The 19,623-nt window shown below is 57.5% G+C and overlaps 1 protein-coding gene across 3 annotated transcripts; it reads left to right on the plus strand.

Moving 5' to 3' along the window:
• Window positions 1–2,312: 2,312 nt before the first annotated feature.
• On the plus strand, window positions 2,313–19,567 carry CXXC1 (CXXC finger protein 1). 3 transcript variants are annotated; one of them, XM_073321432.1, is made up of 16 exons: window positions 2,313–2,423; window positions 3,319–3,437; window positions 3,797–3,897; window positions 4,014–4,168; window positions 5,806–5,982; window positions 6,117–6,143; window positions 6,487–6,636; window positions 7,021–7,128; window positions 7,573–7,757; window positions 8,245–8,452; window positions 8,631–8,741; window positions 8,923–8,972; window positions 17,453–17,549; window positions 17,655–17,807; window positions 18,914–19,065; window positions 19,179–19,566. In XM_073321432.1, the coding sequence occupies exons 1-15, from the start codon at window positions 2,313–2,315 to the stop codon at window positions 19,058–19,060; spliced, it is 1,899 nt and encodes a 632-aa protein (XP_073177533.1). In that variant the 3' UTR covers window positions 19,061–19,065; window positions 19,179–19,566. The 3 variants fall into 3 exon arrangements, with proteins under 3 accessions (XP_073177533.1, XP_073177535.1, XP_073177536.1); XM_073321434.1 differs by having other exon boundaries at window positions 2,343–2,423; window positions 4,014–4,156; window positions 19,179–19,567; XM_073321435.1 differs by having other exon boundaries at window positions 2,343–2,423; window positions 5,824–5,982.
• Window positions 19,568–19,623: the final 56 nt, after the last annotated feature.

The following is a 19,623-nucleotide window of genomic DNA, read 5'->3' on the forward strand; positions in this document are numbered from 1 at the left end:
AATACTGCCTGGAAGTTGACCTGGACCAATTCAGCCTGGGAAGAAGGCATCAGGTTTTAATGGTGGGAGGAATTAACTGATTTCCCGAGGGGCACGGTGGATTCTCCATCACTGGCCGGGGTTCAGTCAAGACTGGGTGAAGCCACCTGGCTGCATCAGTCCCAGCTGGCACCATTGGGCAGCCGCGGGTGGTCACGTCTGTGCCAGGCAGTCTCTGTCCCGCGGCGGGGGCTGCTGCCGTTCTGGGGTCCCAGGGGTGCGAAGCGAGTGGGAGCTTCCTTGTCAGGCTGCCTTGGTTTCATACGGCGCTAGGGGCCCTCTCCATGTGGTCAGTGGTGCACTGACACCCGGGTCCCAGTGCAGCCCCCGGGGGCCTGTGCTGTCGGGAGTGGGGTGGGAGGCTCAGGAGGCGGCGCTGGGACCCATGCTGCCTCGGCTCCCAGCTCAGGGGAGGGAGCAGTGGATAACAGATGGGATATGGCTGCGTTCCTCCATGCATGCCTGAGAGGAGTAGCCTGTGGAACTCCCTGCTGCAGGATATCAGAGAGGCAAAGAGGTGAATTGAAATGAGTGGATTTCACATGACCATGAACAGAAGCGTCTCCCAGCTGGGACATGCACTACTGGCCCCCAGGCTTTGGGCTCTGAGCCTGGGGGTGTCAGGAAGAGATTTCCTACAGAGATGGGGCCCCAGAGTAGTTGGATCATTGCTCGGCCCCTCCCATGCCCTCCTGATCCCTAGAGGGCGGGACGATTATGATATGCGGCAGGGGGAGACCTTTCCCTGCATGCTCATGGCTTCGTGGAGGCTGGGGGCCCCAAAGGGGCCTATGGCACCCAACGGAAAGTCGCGGGAGAGAGGGCATGACCCCAGAGATCGCTATGGGGAAAGGGCAGCGTGTGCGGCTGCATTGTAGTGGGGCCACGTCTACCGCAACACTTTGGGTGCGGGGCTGGGCCACACACCACCGAGGCTCCTGAGCGCTCTGGAATCCGCACGGTTATTCCGAGTGCTGCGAACCTGGCTAGGCCTGGGTTTTCTGGGCAGGGAAGGGTCTGACGGCTGACAGTGGAGAACGGGGGGGTGGGCTGGGAGCCAGGACTCCTGGGTTCTCGGTTGCCCTTTGTCTTCCCTTCCCCGGGCAGTGACCCAAATTTTGGGTCATTTGACCAAGGGGTTCCTGAGCTATCTAACCATATACCTACACCTCTAGATCTCTAGCCCCTAAGATTAAATATCTATTTATCTATCTATCCATATACTCCCCCATATCTATCTATCTGTCTCCATGCACCCCCTCTATCTATCTATCCCCATACACCCCCCTATCTATCTGTCTCCATGCACCCCCTCTATCTGTCTCCATGCACCCCCTCTATCTATCTATCTATCCCCATGCATCCCCTCTATCTATCTATCTATCTATCTATCCCCATACACCTCCTCTATCTGTCTCCATGCACCCCTTCTATCTATCCCCATACACCCCCTCTATCTAATCTATCTATCTATCTATCTATTCCCATACACCCCCCTATCTATCTATCCCCATGCACCCCATCTGTCTATCTATCTATCTATCTATCTATCTATCTATCCCCATACACCCCCCATCTATCTGTCTGCATGCACCCCCTCTATCTATCTATGCCCATGCACCCCATCTATCTATCTATCCCCATACAGCCACTCTATCTATCATCTAATCTATCTATCTATCTATCTATCCCCATCCACCCCCTCTATCTATCTATGCCCATGCACCCCATCTATCTATCTATCTATCTATCTATCTATCTATCTATCTATCTATCTATCTATCTATCTATCTATCCCCATCCACCCCCTCTATCTATCTATGCCCATGCACCCCATCTATCTATCTATCTATCTATCTATCTATCTATCTATCTATCTATCTATCTATCTATCTATCTATCTATCCCCATCCACCCCCTCTATCTATCTATCTATCCTCATGCACCGTATCTATCTGGTTATTTAGACGACTTGTCTGAGTCAACGTGTCTTGCAGTTGCCAGTATCAAAGATGGCCGCTCCCGCTCAATGGTGCGTTAAGTAGCGCTGAAGCAGACATATTTGATCCTGCCGCTCAGGCAGCGCAGATCCTTAGGGGCGTGGCCTTCTTGCCTGAGGCGCTCGTCACTCTCAGAGGGGCTTGGGGGAGGCCATCTTGGAAGCGGGCAGAGGCCAACTGGGAGAAACGTCATAGCCCTGACGGTGGCCATCTTGGAAGCGGGCAGCTGAGCTGGCTGGGGGTGGTGGCGGCGCCTCTGGCCAGGGTGGCCGGATGACCCCGGAAGTGGAAGTAGCTGCCTGGGGGCGGGGCTGTCGGAACTTCCTGCCCCAGAGCCCTTGTTGTCTTGATTCCATCCACACCAAGGGGCTGGGAGGGACCATGGTAAGGGGGGACCCCGGACTCCTGGGTTCTCGGGAGGGGAGGGGGCTGGTGGCTGAGAGCAGGGGGGGCTGGGAGCCCGGACTCCTGGGTTCTCGGGAGGGGAGGGGTCTGGTGGCTGAGAGCAGGGGGGTGCTGGGAGCCCGGACTCCTGGGTTCTCGGGAGGGGAGGGGTCTGGTGGCTGAGAGCAGAGGGGGGCTGGGAGCCCGGACTCCTGGGTTCTCGGGAGGGGAGGGGTCTGGTGGCTGAGAGCAGAGGGGGGCTGGGAGCCCGGACTCCTGGGTTCTCGGGAGGGGAGGGGGCTGGTGGCTGAGAGCAGGGGGGGCTGGGAGCCCGGACTCCTGGGTTCTCGGGAGGGGAGGGGGCTGGTGGCTGAGAGCAGGGGGGGGCTGGGAGCCCGGACTCCTGGGTTCTCGGGAGGGGAGGGGAGGGGGCTGGTGGCTGAGAGCAGGGGCGGGGCTGGGAGCCCGGACTCCTGGGTTCTCGGGAGGGGAGGGGGCTGGTGGCTGAGAGCAGGGGGGGCTGGGAGCCCGGACTCCTGGGTTCTCGGGAGGGGAGGGGTCTGGTGGCTGAGAGCAGGGGGGGCTGGGAGCCCGGACTCCTGGGTTCTCGGGAGGGGAGGGGGCTGGTGGCTGAGAGCAGGGGGGGCTGGGAGCCCGGACTCCTGGGTTCTCGGGAGGGGAGGGGGCTGGTGGCTGAGAGCAGGGGGGGGGCTGGGAGCCCGGACTCCTGGGTTCTCGGGAGGGGAGGGGTCTGGTGGCTGAGAGCAGGAGGGGGCTGGGAGCCCGGACTCCTGGGTTCCCTGGGAGGGGTCTGGTGGCTGAGAGCAGGAGGGGGCTGGGAACCAGGACTCCTGGTTCTCTGATGCCCTTTGTCTTCCCCTCCCACGCCCCCCAGGACAGCGAGTTCTCGGACCCGGAGCTGGCCGCGGTGGGTGAGGAGTCCAAGTCGGAGAATGGCGAGAACGCGCCTGTGTACTGCATCTGCCGCAAGCCGGACATCAACTGCTTCATGATGTACGGAGACTGGGCGGGGTGGGGGGGCTGCTAGGGCGCCTGGGTCTCCAGCACTGAGCTTGCGAGGGGCTGCCTCTGTCCTGGATTCAGGCTGCTGGAAGGGGGGTGGGAGACCCGAGGGGAGACTCAGTCCAGCCATCCTGCTCACTGAGCCAGGCCAAGTGAGACTCCCCCTGGGAAATTCCTGCTGTTATAGGGGGCTGGGCAGGGGGTGCTGTCCCCTGGCAGTCTGTGCTGGACACTCAGGGGCATGGGGCTCGGTGTGGGGGGCTCTCCTCTGGCGGGCCGGGCACTGGGGGTGCAGGGCAGGGGGCTCAGTCAGGGGCGCTCTGACTCTTCCATCTCTCCTACCCCTTCAGAGGCTGTGATAACTGCAATGAGTGGTTCCATGGCAATTGTATCAACATCACAGAGAAGATGGCAAAGGCCATTCAGGAATGGTACTGTCTGCAGTGCCGAGGTGAGGAACGGGGCGGGGAGCCCAGACTCCTGGGTCCCCTCCCTGGCTCTGGGAGGGGTGTGGGGCTATCCCCTTAGTATTTCTGTCTGTGATGTGTTTTCATTTCCCCACCGCAGATAAGAACCCGGCCTTGGAGATCCGATACCGGCACAAAAAATCCAAAGAGAAGGAGCGGGAGGGCGAGCGGGATCGGTTTGAGAAGGACGAGCTGAGGAAGAAGGCCCAGGAGCTGGCCCTGGACCAGAGCCGTGGGTCAAAAGTAGGTGGCCAGGTGAGGACGTTCTGGGGGACGGGATTCTATCCCATGAGCCAGTGGGCTGCGTTGCCAGGGAGCTAAGCCGCAGGGTTCCAAGAGCGGCTCCAAGAGCCAGCCGGGTCCTGGCGAGTTCCAGTCGCTGCCCTTCCCTGTTCCTGCCCATGGGGGGTGCGCTCTTGATCCTCCCTCTCATCCCTGCCCTTCCCCGTGGTCAGAGTTGAGGGTAAACACCCTGCAATCTAGTCTGATACCCCTGATTCCCCAAGCAGATAGTTCTGACTGAGTTGCTATGTGGTCTTATGTGCAGCCATTTCCCAGCCGCCCCTCCCTAGAGGTGGCTGCATCTTGGCACCAGGCGAGCCATCCCATTTTGAGTGGCAGCACTCCCCTCCAGTGAGTTGTGCCAGGAGATTTTGAAAGCGACCTGACCGTTTCTTTTCCATTCTTACTCCATATTTCTGGAGTATGGTCTTTGGGGAGGAAAGGGGAGGTAGCCCTGAGGGGTTTTTTTTGTGGGAGGGTGGCTGAGCACGGGATAGGTGCTGCTTTAAGGACGCGCCAGCTGGGAAGAGTCTAGCCCCGTCTCTAAGCCATAAGCTTGGTGCGGAGTCAGCCCTGCAGGAGAGCAGGCTCGGTTTGGTTTCCATGGAAGTGTTTCTCGATTGGGATGAATCCTGAGCCTCTTCCGCTGGGAGTGCTCTTTGACGCGTGGGCCGGCGTCAGTTCGGGCGCCCCTCTTGCGCTAAAATCTCAGTGTTGTTGGGAAAGCAAAATGCTGCGATTGACGAGCCGCAACAGCAGGAAATGCGTTGCGTTTAGAAAACCAAACAAAACACCTAGTCCCTTCTCTGGCTTATTAGGGCCCCAAAATTGGATGCAGCTATGGGGACTTTGTTACTAGCGGGAACTGGAATTAATCCATGAAATGCACCATGATTTTCTTCTGCTGCGGCAGCTGAAATCTAGCAGATGGCATGAGGAACAGAAGGGAACCGGGCCCGTTAAGCAACAGATTCCATTGCAAAGAAATTGAATGAAACTTGCTAGGAATATTTCCCTCTAAACAGAAGCATGAGCATTTTAAATGGGGGCTTGGCTTAGACTCTCCCTTTACGCCCACGGTTGTTTCTGGGTATGCCAGATAAAATGCAGAGCTCCAAATTTTGGATTTGTGGATGCAAACAGCTAGACTTGGTTAAAAAGTATCCACGATTTTTGCGTGTGGAGGGTAGGTTGTTGCAGTCCTTAGTTAGAAATATTTAAAGTGATGGTTGTGATGCCAAACTGATTAAAATTCTTAAAGGGTACAAAGATCTGTTTCCAGATTACAGGGGTGTTTCCCTTTACCAGCCAACTTCAGCTTTGGACTGAGGGGCACATGCTAAATTGTCTCTTTGCAAGGAAGACTCTAAAGGGGCTGGGGATGTTTTAGGAGAGAGACTGAGAGGAAGGTAGAAATCTCAAACCTGGCTTGTTTGATAGATCTCACCAAGAGGCAAGAGCAAGTGAGATTTGAAGGCAGTGGATGGAGTGATAATTTCAAAGATGTGAGAGTAAAAATGGTCTCTCTTTCTCCTGCCCCCAGTTAAGGACGCCCCTGGTTAAGGATGACTTCCATCTTTCTACAATGTGCAAACTTGTCATTCTTACAGTTCTCTCATCCGCAACAGCAAATCAAGCGCTCGGCACGGATGTGTGGGGAGTGCGAGGCGTGCCGGCGGACAGAGGACTGTGGGCAGTGTGACTTCTGCCGTGACATGAAGAAATTTGGAGGGCCCAATAAAATCCGTCAGAAGTGCCGTCTGCGGCAGTGCCAGGTCCGGGCACGGGTGAGTACTGGAGCATTCACTTCCTGTCCTAAACACCTGTGTGCTCCGTTTGGAGGCTATTACCCAGCTGCCCCGCTCCAGAGATGGCTGCATGTCATCCGAGCTGCTTACCAGAGTATTTCTTTTCTTTCTAGGAATCATATAAGTATTTCCCAGCCTCGGTAAGTTGTCTCCATCCTTTCTGTGCCCATTTCCCTGCAGGATTCCTGGGTTCTCTTCCTAGGTCCGGGAGAGGCGAAGGGGCTAGTGGGTAGAGCAGGGAGGTGCCTGGGAGCCACGACTCCTGGGTTCTCTCCCCAGCTCTGGGAGGAGAGTGGGGTCTAGTGGGGAAAGGGAGTCAGGTCCTATTCCCAGCTTTTGCAGTTTGATCATGGACTTTTGCAGTTTGATCATGGTCTCTTCCCCTCTTTGTGCCTCAGTTTCCCTGTCTGTGTGTGGGGCAGCCACAGGGGAGGGGGTAGGTCTGAGGTGTCAGGCAGCAAGTGTCTAATCCCCTCCTGGCAGATGCTGCGGGGGCGGGACGAAGACCTGCAGATGCTGAAAGAGCAGTTGGAATCGTCCGCCACCCCTGAGCCGCTGTCAGATGATGACCTCCCGATTGACCCTGACTTATACCAAGAGTTCTGTGCTGGAGCCTTCGACGACCAGAACCTGGTGAGGGCCCCACCCAACCTGCGGGATCCCACGCGTGGCAGGGCCCCAGGAGAACCCAGGCGCCATGTGTCCAGATAGAGCAGTCTCCAAATCGTTTTACTCTGTGGCCGTTCCTCAGCTGCCCCGCCCCAGAGGTGGCTGCATCTCCATGCAGGGAGTCCCATCCCTGAATGTTCAGCCTCTTGGCTCTGTTTTTCTGAGTACATGTGGGGGGCTCCCTGGACAGGAGCCTGGGTAGAGCGTCATTGGGGGCTCAGAAAGCCTCTGTAGCCCGCTTGGTAGGAGCAGGGGGGTATCTAGGGTCTGTGGCCTCTCTCGCTCACTCAGAGGGTGCTGGTCTCATCCTTGTCTCCTCTCCTGCCACTCCCCCCACCCCACCCCCAGCCGTGGCTCAGCGACCCGGAGGATGCCCCATTCCTGGACCCCGTGCTCCGCAAACGCGCCGTGAAGGTCAAGCACGTCAAGAGGCGGGAGAAGAAATCGGAGAAGAAGGTAGGAGCCAATTGCAGCCACCACGGAGACTTTCCCCAGTCGTGGGGTATATCCGGGAAGCCAGGACTCCTGGGTTCTCTCCCCAGTTCTGAGACGGGAGTGGGGGCTAGGGGTTAGAGCAGGGGGCACTGGGAGCCAGGACTCCTGGGTTCTCTCCCCAGTTCTGAGACGGGAGTGGGGGCTAGGGTTAGAGCAGGGGGCACTGGGAGCCAGGACTCCTGGGTTCTCTCCCCAGTTCTGAGACGGGAGCGGGGGCTAGGGGTTAGAGCAGGGGGCACTGGGAGCCAGGACTCCTGGGTTCTCTCCCCAGTTCTGAGACGGGAGCGGGGGCTAGGGGTTAGAGCACAGGGGCTGGTCACGGAGGGGCCCCTGGCTGCGGGTGGAAAGGGGGCGATGGCCCTGTGGGGGCTGCAGGGCGCTGATGCGGTCTCTCCGCCCTTGAAGAAGGAGGAGAAGTACAAGCGTCACAAGCAGAAGCAGAAGCACCGGGACCGGTCGCGGCACGCCGAGCGGCCGGACGCCAAGGACCCGGCCTCGCTGCATCAGTGCCTGGGCCCCGGCTGCGTCCAGCCAGCCCGCGCCGCCTCCAAGTACTGCTCCGAGGAGTGCGGCATGAAGCTGGCCGCCAAGTAAGGGCCCCGGACCCACCCCTGCCTGGGGGGCGCAGCCCCGAGCCCTGGAACCTCCAAGCCTGGGAATCCCCGGGCCCCAGCAGGGGTGCTCCATGGCATTGGTACCATCCCAATCACCTGCATCAGACCCACGGGACCCCTCCCCCCAGCCCCATATACCCCCGAATGAGACACCCCCCCATCCCAGATCAGAACCATGGGTCCCCCAGCCCGGTATCTCCTCCTGCCCCAGATTAGACCCACAGGAGCCCTGCAGCCCAGTATCACCCCCACCCCGATCAGACCCACAGGGCCCCCCCCCAACCCCACTATCCCCACTCCAGATCAGACCCACAGGGTACCTCCCAGCCCCATATCCTCCCTCTTGGATTAGACCCATGGGGGCCCCCCAGACCCGTATCCCGCCAACCTTGGCTCAGGCCCATGGGGCCCCCAGACCAGTATCCCTGCCCGCAGGTCAGTCTGTCTGTCTCTCCCCCTCCAGCCGGATCTACGAGATCCTTCCGCAGCGCATCCAGCAGTGGCAGCAGAGCCCATGCGTGGCGGAGGAGCACGGCAAGAAGCTGCTGGAGCGGATCCGGCGGGAGCAGCAGCAGGCGCGGCTGCGGCTGCAGGAGATGGAGCGTCGCTTCCACGAGCTGGAGGCCATCATCGGCAAGGCCAAGCAGCAGGCCATCAAGGAGGATGAGGAGGTGGGCGGGGCCGGACGCCTGAGCTCTGGCTCTGGGAGGGGAGTGGGGTCTGGCGGGTTACAGCAGGGTGGGGGAGCTGGGAGCCAGGACTCCTGGGTTCTCTCCCCAGCTGTCCCGAGCTCAGGGATCCCCCTGATGGGGCAGCACTAAGAGGGCCCTCCCTGCTCTCTCCCCACAGACCAACGAGGGAGATAGCGACGACACCGACCTACAGATCTTCTGCGTCTCCTGCGGGCACCCCATCAACCCCAAGGTGGCTCTGCGCCACATGGAACGTTGCTACGCCAAGGTACGCTGCCCTGCCTTGCGGGGCCCCGGAAACACAGACTCTCCCCTTGTTCCCCCCTCTGCTCCGCCCCAGAGATGGCCGCATCTGACAGCCATGCGGCGTTACGTGTGGCTGTTCCCCTGTCTTGTCCCCCTCCCCCTCCCGGTGCACTGACGAGCCCTGTGTTCTCCCTTCCCCGCAGTACGAGAGCCAGACGTCGTTCGGATCCATGTACCCAACCCGCATAGAGGGGTGAGTCCCAGCCCATATGGGCTGACATTGTCCATCTTCTAAACCTTCCCCCATCAACCTGACCCCCTGGTTCCCCCCCACATATGGTTCTCCCACTGACTCCCTCTGCCTGTTGTCCCCTCTCTTCACCGTTCCACTGCTTTTGGTTCCCACGTCACTGTAATTCCCGTGAGGGATTTCACCCGTTGTCTTTGATTGCTACAGTCCTCCTCTCTGCCCCACTTGCATGTACCTTCATAGACTCCTCGACCTATAGTGTTAGAGGGGACCACAAGGGGCACCTAGGCGGACCCCTGACCACGCTGCAGGATTTAAACCATCCAAGACAGATGGCTCTGGCCTTCGCCTGAAACCCTCCTCGAAGGAGCTTCTACGACCTCCCGAGGCCTCGGTTCCATCGTCCTGCTGCTCTTCCCGGCCAGAAGTTTTCCCTGAGATTTAATCTCAATCTGCTGTGCTGTAGTTTGAACCCACGGCCTCTCGTCCTGCCCTCTGAGAGAACGACCTGTCTCCATCTTTTCTATGGCAGCCTTTTGAGTATTCGAAGAGCGCTGTCATGTCCCCCCTCAATCTCTTTTCCAAATTGAGTGTACCCAGTTCCTGCTGCCTTGGCTCACATGGCTGGCGTCCCTCCCTTTTGATCATCTTTGGTGCTCGCCTCTGGATCCTACCCATTGTCTCCACATCCTTTCTATGCGTTGGTGACCAAAACCGGACACCGTCCTCCAGCTGAGGCCTAGCCAGAGCCGAGCTGAGCGGTCCTCTCCCCTCCTGCGACTTGCTGGCTATGCCTCTGTTAATGCAACCTAAAATTGCATGTGCTTTTTTTGCAATAGCCTGAGCGACCCCTCGAGGTCGAGCATGATCTCTTCCACAGGCTTTGTTTTTCATGGGTCCTTTGGTGACTGAGGAGTCGGATCCTTGAGCTGCAGGCTCGTTGGCAGACGTTGCAGGTGGGGTTAGAAGACGGGGCTGGCCCGTGATTGCAGCAGGACAGTCTTGTGTCCTTTCTTTTCTGGCGTTTTTCTGCGACCAGGGCAAGGCGATTTTCCTCAAAAGTGGACGCTGCCTCTCTGACAAGTCTTCGCCAGTTACCCCTATCCTGGGCTGCTCTCCCCCGGCGTGTGGTGTCCGTGCCAGATCTCTTGACGTTCATCTTAAGGGTGTTGGCCTTCGTGAGGACACTGAGATTAGTGCGACGATCCTCCCACTTTATGTTGAGGATCTTCCAGAGAAAGCCTCGGTGCTGGCATTCCAGGTTTTTCAGGTTTTTCCTGTAGGTCACCAACGTCTCACAGCCGTAGAGGAGAGCTGGGATTACCACCGCTTTATAAACTGCAAGTGTCGTGTGCGTTCTCATGTTGTGAGTGTTGAAAACCCGGCGAGACAGTCGCCAAAGGCAAGGCTGGCATGGCGAATTCTGGGCTGGATCTCGACTTCTATGTCTGCCCTCTGTGAGAGACGGCTGCCAAGATAGGCAAAGTCTTCTACGTTTTCCAGTTCTTCTTTGTTGATCTAGATCTTCCTTGCTGGGTCCGATGATTGACCGGGGACTGGCTGGCGGGGACTTTTTTTTTTTGGTCGATGTTCAGCATTAGCTCTAGGCTTTTGTAAGTTTCAGGGTCTGTCTACACTACGAAATTAGGTCGAATTTATAGAAGTCGGTTTTTTAGAAATCGGTTTTATATATTTGAGTGTGTGTGTCCCCACAGAAAATGCTCTAAGTGTATTAAGTGCATTAACTCGGCGGAGCGCTTCCACAGTACCGAGGCAAGCGTCGACTTCCGGAGTTTTGAACTGTGGGTAGCTATCCCACAGTTCCCGCAGTCTCCGCTGCCCACTGGAATTCTGGGTTGAGATCCCAATGCCTGATGGGGCTAAAACATTGTCGCGGGTGGATCTGGGTACATGTCATCAGGCCCCCCTTCCCTCCCTCCCTCTGTGAAAGCAAGGGCAGACAATTGTTTTGCGCCTTTTTTCCTGGGTTACCCGTGCAGACGCCATACCACGGCAAGCATGGAGCCCGCTCAGCTCACGGTCACCATATGTCTCCTGGGTGCTGACAGACGCCGTACTGCATTGCTACACAGCAGCAGCAACCCCTTGCCTTGTGGCAGCAGACGGTACAGTAGGACTGGTAGCCGTCATCGTCATGTCTGAGGTGCTCCTGGTTGCCTCTGTGAGGTCGATCAGGAGCGCCTGGGCAGACATGGGTGCAAGGACTAAATTTGGAGTGACTTGATCAGGTCATTCTCTTTAGTCCTGCAGTCAGTCCTATTGAACCATCTTACGGTGAGCAGGCAGGCGATACGGATTGCTAGCAGTCCTCTTGTACCATCTTCTGCCGGGCAGGCAAGAGATGAGGATGGCTGGCAGTCCTATTGTACCATCTTCTGCCGAGCAGCCACGAGATGTGGATGGCATGCAGTCCTTCTGCACCGTCTGCTGCCAGCCAAAGATGTAAAAGATAGATGGAGTGTATCAAAACAAGAAATAGACCAGATTTGTTTTGTACTCATTTGCAACCTCCGCCCCCCGTCTAGGGGACTCATTCCTCTAGGTCACACTGCAGTCACTCACAGAGAAGGTGCAGCGAGGTAAATCTAGCCATGTATCAGTCAGAGGCCAGACTAACCTCCTTGTTCCAATAAGAACAATAACTTGGGTGCACCATTTCTTATTGGAACCCCCCGTGAAGTCCTGCCTGAAATACTCCTTGATGTAAAGCCACCCCCTTTGTTGATTTTAACTCCCTGTAAGCCAACCCTGTGAGCCCTGTCGTCAGTCGCCCCTCCCTGCATCAGAGCAACGGCAGACAATGGTGCATCTGAGTTGAGAGTGCTGCCCAGAGCGGTCACAATGGAGCACTCTGGGATAGCTCCCAGAGGCCAATACCGTTGAATTGTGTCCACAGTACCCCGAATTCGACCCGGCAAGGCCGATTTAAGCGCTAATCCACTTGTCGGGGTGGAGTAAGGAAATCGATTTTAAGAGCCCTTTAAGTCGATATAAAGGGCTTCATATGTGGTCGGGTGCAGGTTTACATCGATTTAACGCTGCTAAATTTGACCTAAAGTCCTAGTGTAGACCAGGGCCAAGAGGAGCAATTAAGGGCTGTTTGTAGGTCCTCCTTCGAGTCTGCAACTACCGCCCAATCATCTGCGTGCCGGAGCCTGGTTATTGTTGCCGATATTCGTTCTGGCAGGGAGACGAGAGAGGTTGGAGAGGTGGCCGTCAGTCCAATATTGGAAGCCAACGCCCTGTGGGAGTCAATCTTGGGTTAGTGTTTTCGTAGCTACTAAGAAAACGGAGAAAAGGGTGGGTGCCGGTACACAGCCTTGTTTTACGCCAGTTTGGACGGCAAAGGGCTTGGAGGCAGAGCCACTGCGGAAGATGGAGCCAGTCATCCAGTCGTGGAGGAGTCTTACCGTGGTTATAAATTTGTTTGGGCCGCCAAACGTTGACATGATTTTCCACAGAGCCTCACGGTTGACGGAGTTGAAAGCTTTGGTCAGATTGATAAAGGCCATATACAGCTCCTGCTGGTGGTCTTGGCCTTTTTTCTGGATCTGCCTGGCTGCGGAAATCACGTCGGTGGTGCCTCGTGATGGTCTGAAGCCACACTGGGATGCTGGCAATACTTCCTCTGCAAGAGGAAACAGGCGATTCAGTGAGATTCTAGCAAGAATCTTCCCAGCGATGGAGAGCAGGGCAGTGCCTCGGTACTTGCCACAGTCGGCACTGTCCCCTATTTTTGAAAATGGTGACATTGTTAGCGTTACGTAAGTCAGTGGGGATTTCTTCGGTGCGCCAGATTTTGAGGAGCAGCAAATGAATCTTGTTAGTCAGTGTTTCTCCCCCGGCTTTCAGTACTTCAGCTGGTTCGCCATCAGGACCTGGTGCTTGACTGGTCTACATTTGATTAATTGCTTTGCAGATCCCTTCAGGCGTCGGTGGGTTGGCAAGAGTTTCCCAGATTGGGTGCCGAGGGATGGAGTCGCTCGTGTCGTCAGTCACAGTCGATTCTCGATTTAGAAGCTTTTGGCCATGTTCTTTCCAGCGCTCTTTGATGGATCCGTTCCCTTTAAGAAGGGCACTATCATCTTCAGAGCTCAGTGGCATGAGGCCCCGTGAGCTTCGTCCGTACAGGGTCTTTGTCTCACCAAAAAACCTCCACATATGGTGTCTGTCAGCGAACGTTTGGCTTTCTTTTGTTTTGTCCTCCCGCCATTTGGTTTTGATTTCTCGGATGCTCCTTTGAGCTGTTGGAGAGAGCCCTGCTTCTGACTGGACAGGGGTTGGTTTTGCCAATCGCAAAAAGCTTTTTCTCTTCTGGCCCAAAAGGGCTGTAATCGCAACGTCGTTGTTGTCAAACCAGTCCTGATGGCAGCCAGCAGCGAGGCCGATGGATTCCTCGCAAGCCTTGTGGGTAGGCCGTTTTATGGCTTCCCAGTCTTCCTTGATGCTTGTGTTGTTGTTTCCAGGTGTGCATATGGCCAGTTTTTCACTGAGGAGTGTTTGAAGGTCTCTCGGTGCACTGAGGATTGAAGTCTTTGGCTGTTGTGTTGCTGTCTGTGTGATTTGGATTGCTTTCTATGTTTCGGTGCAATCCTGAGGGACATGACTGACCTCCCCAGGCGGGAGTCAGTCCGGCAAGCATCGGCTCCTCTCACGACACAGGTGATTTGGACATCTCTTCGATCCTGTGTTTTTCCAATGACCGAGTTGAGGAGGTGCCACTCTTTTGAGCAGGGGTGTTGTCCAGTTGTTTTGTACTTGTTGCTTTGTCTGAAGACTGTGTTTGTGATCACAAGGTCACACTTTGCACATTGGTTGAGCAGAAGGATCCCATTGGAAGTGGTCTTGCCGACTCAGTCCGTCCGTCCTTCCTTCCTTCCCAGTGGTGCTACTCCATACGTTAAAATCTCGGCCAACTCTTGCGTTAAAGTCCCCTAAGAGGATTATGTTCTCTGTTTTGGGAATGGATGCATAAGATGCTCATTGATGGTGCTGGGGAGCTCCATCAGGCAGTTGACTAGAAAGTTCTTGAGGGCAAAGCCAACGCCGGGTATTGGTCTGTTGTGTGCTGGTTTTCCTTTCCAGAAGAAGGCCACTGGAGGGCGGTGGTTATACTCTGATGGGCACATCGTGTCTTGCCAAGAGCAGTGATGTCACTGTTGTACCTCAGGTGACAATTGCTGCTCTGCCTTGGGGTCTTTCGCTTTTTGATCCGTCTAGCAGGGCACGGACAGGCCGAGTTGCAAGAAACATTTTTTTGGTTTTCGACCGTAGGGTGCGATCCCCCTGGAGCCAGTTCTCCAGTCAGGTATGGTGGGATTGCTTGTGTTTGGGGCACCCCTTCCCCATCCGGGGTGAGCAGAGGGGTTCCTAAAAAGGCCTGCTCAGTCATGCCCGCTGCTGCCAAAAATGTCCCCCTGTCCCACTCCAGGGGCACGCTGTTATGTTGATAAGCACATGGGATCTTTTTCAGGGGAAAAGGCAATATGCCGCGTTTATTGGAAACACAGCAATTAGCATATGCATTTAATCTCTCACACACATACTCCTTGTCCCATGTGTTGATGTCATGAGTACCAGTCTGGATCAATCTAGTGGCCAGCTAGGTTGATCACGGGTAGGGAGGAACTGGGTTCCGTCGGTCACGACACAGTGCTCCGGGGAAGTCTTGGCAGGACGAACCCAAAGGTTCATGGCCAGGCCCCCTGTTTCTATCGTGATTTTCCTTCCTTGGGACCAATGAGTTTTGCACCTTTGTGCTGTGATCAGTCGCCGTTTGTTTTCTTAAATTGTCCTTCTCATCCTTTATCTTGTTCCATCATCTGTCACTTGGGGAGTTACCCCAGGCTAGTTTTGATCACAGCTATCTTGTCCCCATTGATAGGTGCCTGCCGCATCTTTAGAGTTGTCAATCTGCCTTCCTCTGACCTCTCAACAGGGGCATGTTGCAGACTCCTGGCACCTTTACGTCTGTTCTTGGTTCCTCCCTAGAACATCTGGTCTGGTAATGGCCTTCAGACTTATCTCTTAACCCACACATTCCTCATTCACACTCAACACAGGACTGATTTACCCAGAGCATTTGAACAGGAACATCAACTGGCAAGGCAGGAGAAAACAATTGTCACATTCTTTTACTTATTTCGAAACGCTAATTTTAAACCTCCAACGAAGTGGTAACCCTAAAGGTCTATTACTGCCTTGAAATCGGCTTCAGACACAAGATTCGGGCTGATGCATCTCTACCAAGGGCACACTTCCTGCTTTCAGACAGGGTGGCTGGCAGAATATGGTCACATCATATCATACATCAATACCCTTAATACATCCCACATCAGAGGTGGGCAAACTACGGCCCGTGGGCCACATCCAGCCTGCGGGACCCTCCTGCCCGGCCCCTGGGCTCCTGGCCTGGGGGGCGAGCCCCCAGCCCCTCCCCGGCAGCCTCAGCTCACTGTGCTGCTGATGCAATGCTCTGGCCAGCGGGGCTGCGAGCTCTTGCCGGGCAGTGCGGCTGCAGAGCCCGGCCTGACCCGGTGCTCTGTGCTGTGCGGTGACGTGGCTGGCTCTAGCGCTGCCGGCCACCGGTGCTCCAGGCAGCGCGGTGAGGGGGCAGGGAGCAGGGGGGTTGGATAGAGGGCAGGAGAGTTTGGGGCGGTGGTCAGGGGATGGGGCTGTGGATAGGGGTCAGCGCGGTCGAATGGGGACAGGGGCAGTCAGGGGCGGGAGGTCCTGGGGCGGTCAGGGAGCAGGGGGGAGTGGATGGGGCAGGAGTCCTCGGGGGGCAAACAGGGGGGCATGGATGAGGCAGGAGTCCTGGGGGGGTGGTCAGGGGACAGGGAGCGGGTGGGAGGGGTGTGGATGGATGGGGCAGGAGTCCCCGTGGGGGGGCAGTGGATGGGGCAGGAGTCCTGGGGGGCAGTCAGGGGACACGGAGCAGGGGAGCATGGATGGGTCAGGAGTCCCCGTGCGGGGTCAGGAGTCCCCGTGCGGGGTCAGGAGTCCCCGTGCGGGGTCAGGAAGCAGGGGGGCATGGATGGGGTGGGAGTCCCGGGGGGGGTGGGTGGTCAGGGGACAGGGAGCAGGGGGGCATGGATGGGGTGGGAGTCCCGGGGGGGTGGTCAGGGGACAGGGAGGGGTGTGGATGGATGGGGTGGGAGTCCCGGTGGGGGGACAGGGAGCGGGGCGGATGGGGCAGGAGTCCCTGGGGACGGTCCCATTGTTACGAATGATTCCAGTTAGGACACGTACAGTTCGTTTCTAGGCTGAGGCAACCAAATGAAGACAGACTGCAGAGTGTCTCAAAGTTTGTAGGTTTATTACGCTCGAGCGTGGTACTGCTCTGTTAAGCAGAACGGGACCCCGATTACAGGTTACACAAAGATTATATACTGTGGGCAAAACATCCTACCTGTGTGGCTCGGGGGGCCTAAACCAATAAACAGGCCTTCTCCTTCTCTATGGCCGATCCCCTGCAGCTACCTTCCCCATGCGAAAAACGTCAGGCATGTTGGCTGGTTCCTGTCTCCTTCATTTCCCTTATCTTGAAACCGTCCAGCTGTCCACCCTGAAGGATCCTTCCTTCCTTGGTACTGATGTGCTCGCTTCTAGTTAATGGCCGACAGGAAACCCAAAATGGAGTCACATATGCTAACTAGGTTGATTTCCCCTAACAGATAGGGGTTGGGGGCCAGGCTATGCCTGGCTGTTTGGGGAGGTGCAGCCTCCCCTACCCGGCCCTCCATACAATTTCAGAAACCCCATGGGGCCCTTGGGCCAAAAAGTTTGCCCGCCCCTTTGTTACATTATTATTCTTTATTCTTCATTCGAAGTTATACCAAGTACAAACATAAAATCCTAGTCCTACAACACGACGACCGTCTCGCGGTCCCCGCCGGCGTGTGGGTCTGCGGCTAGGGACTCCCCTTCTCCTCCAGTCTGTTATTGTGTGGTGGGTTTTTCCATCCTCCACGGGGCCTTCATTGAAATTCATTGTGTTGGCGATAGCCACGTTCTCCGATTTATCGAGATCCCTCTGAATTTTAGCTCTGTCCTCCGGGTTGGCAAGCCCCCCTCGCTTTGTGCCATCTCTACGCTGGATCGGTCTCTCCCTACATCCTGGTAGTTAATAAAGATGTAAAACACCACCAGATTCCCTGTGGAACCCCACATAAGACATTCAGACAATTTCCAGAGGACTCCTGGGTTTTCTCCCTGGCTCTGGGGAAAGGGTGGGGTCTAGTGGTAAGAGCAGGGGGAGCTGGGAGCCAGGACACTTGGGTTCTCGCTCTGGCTCTGACAGGCAGGATTGAATGCACATGCATGTGCCTCAGTTTCCCTCTCTGAACAATGGGGCAGTGCTGCCTAGGTCTTCCTAGGCGTATGGAGTCGTTCCTCCCGCCCCACAGGCAGCTGGTAGCAGCTGCCACCTCTCACCCGGGCACCATGTCTCCCCTCCCCAGGGCCACCCGCCTCTTCTGTGACGTCTACAACCCTCAGAGCAAGACGTACTGCAAGCGACTGCAGGTGCTGTGCCCCGAGCACTCCCGCGACCCCAAGGTGAGGGGCCCTGGCTGTGGCCGGGGGGCAGGGCTGGGCTAGCGGGGGGCTGCGGGTCGGCCGTGAGGGGCAGCGTGGGTGCGAACCCTGTGGTGCCCCCTCCAGGTGTCGGTGGACGAGGTGTGCGGCTGCCCTCTGGTCAAGGACGTGTCTGAGCTCACCGGCGATTTCTGCCGCGTGCCCAAGAGGAAATGCAACCGGCACTACTGCTGGGAGAAACTGCGCCGGGCCGAGGTGGACCTGGAGAGAGTGCGCGTGGTACGGAGCAGGGCCGGCGCCGGGGGGCCGGGCAGGGGGCGCCCTCCCCTGGTGGTCAGGGCCGGGGGGCCGGGCAGGGGGCGCTCTCCCCTGGTGGTCAGGGCCGGGGGGCCGGGCAGGGGGCTCTCTCCCCTGGTGGTCAGGGCAGGGCGCTGGGGGGCCGGGCAGGGGGCACCCTCCCCTGGCGGGCAGGGCCAGGCGCTGGGGATTGGGAGGCTGGGCAGGGGGCACTCTCCCCTGGCAGTGAGGCCCAGGCACTAAAATCTAGGCATGATCTCAACTCGTTTGATTCCTTCTGACTGAAGAAATTCCCCCCACCCACAGCCCTTCCACACTTTTGAGTAGGGAGCTCCCCTTTTCCTGACCCAGTCTCTGTCTGTTGTCGCCGGCCGAGCTGTCCCCATCGGCGTTATGCGCGGCTGTTCCCCAGCTGCCCTGCCCCAGAGCTAGCTGCATCTCAGGGCCGGCCGAGCTGTCCCCATCGGCGTTATGTGTGGCTGTTCCCCAGCTGCCCTGCCCCAGAGCTAGCTGCATCTCAGCGCCGGCCGAGCTGTCCCCATCGGCGTTATGTGTGGCTGTTCCCCAGCTGCCCTGCCCCAGAGCTAGCTGCATCTCAGGGCCGGCCGAGCTGTCCCCATCGGCGTTATGTGTGGCTGTTCCCCAGCTGCCCTGCCCCAGAGCTAGCTGCATCTCAGCGCCAGCCGAGCTGTCCCCATCGGCGTTATGTGTGGCTGTTCCCCAGCTGCCCTGCCCCAGAGCTAGCTGCATCTCAGGGCCGGCCGAGCTGTCCCCATCGGCGTTATGTGTGGCTGTTCCCCAGCTGCCCTGCCCCAGAGCTAGCTGCATCTCAGCGCCAGCCGAGCTGTCCCCATCGGCGTTATGTGTGGCTGTTCCCCAGCTGCCCTGCCCCAGAGCTAGCTGCATCTCAGCGCCGGCCGAGCTGTCCCCATCGGCGTTATGTGTGGCTGTTCCCCAGCTGCCCTGCCCCAGAGCTAGCTGCATCTCAGCGCCGGCCGAGCTGTCCCCATCGGCGTTATGTGTGGCTGTTCCCCAGCTGCCCTGCCCCAGAGGTGGCTGCGTGTAACGGCACCTCCTGCTCTTGGCAGTGGTACAAGCTGGACGAGCTGTTTGAGCAGGAGCGCAATGTGCGCATGGCCATGACCAACCGGGCCGGGCTGCTGGCGCTGATGCTGCACCAGACCATCCAGCACGACCCGCTGACCACAGACCTGCGCACCACCACGGACCGCTGAGCCCGGTGAGCCGCGGGGGCCCGGGGCCTTGCCTCTCGGGGGAGCTGGCTCCCCTCCAGGCTCGCTCGGGGGGGCTGGGTTCCGGGGCCCCCCTAACTGCTCTTTCTCTCTCTCCCAGGGCCGGCGCCAGACTCGGTGGATTCTGCCGACGCTCGTTTTTTTTTTTAATAATTTTTTTAAAAAAAAACTTTTTTTTTCTTTACAAAAAAAACCCCAAAAACCAAAAGGAGGAAAAATGTAGCACAGCTCTGTCAGGGGTGGGGGAATTCGATCCTGCCCAGGCCCCCACTCTCCCCCCCCCCCCGCTAGCTTGGGGCTTCTGGCACCCCGCTCCCCCCAGCTCTCCTACCCCACTCCAGCCCTCCTGCTGGGAGTTTGGCTTGTCCCTCTCCCTTCCCCCCCCCATGGGTGCTTCTCGGGGCGCTGCAGGGTGTGGGGGCTACCCTGCAGAGACACGGACACTTGCCAGGTTAGGGCAGTGGGGGCGAGGGCAGCAGGGGGGCAGAGGCCGGGTTGGGGGGCACAGGATGAAGCTGGCATTAATAAAGAAGTTTTAAAGTGAA

Source organism: Lepidochelys kempii, chromosome 23, assembly GCF_965140265.1.
Source record: "Lepidochelys kempii isolate rLepKem1 chromosome 23, rLepKem1.hap2, whole genome shotgun sequence".
NCBI lineage: Eukaryota > Metazoa > Chordata > Testudines > Cheloniidae > Lepidochelys > Lepidochelys kempii.

Excerpts from the sequence above, each read along its gene's own strand:
- CXXC1 (XM_073321432.1), top strand. The coding sequence starts at position 2,313 with ATGACCCCGGAAGTGGAAGTAGCTGCCTGGGGGCGGGGCTGTCGGAAC. Across the intron at positions 6,144-6,486 it reads ATAAGTATTTCCCAGCCTCG|ATGCTGCGGGGGCGGGACGA; the intron begins GTAAGTTGTCTC and ends CCCTCCTGGCAG. Across the intron at positions 6,637-7,020 it reads CCTTCGACGACCAGAACCTG|CCGTGGCTCAGCGACCCGGA; the intron begins GTGAGGGCCCCA and ends CCCCACCCCCAG.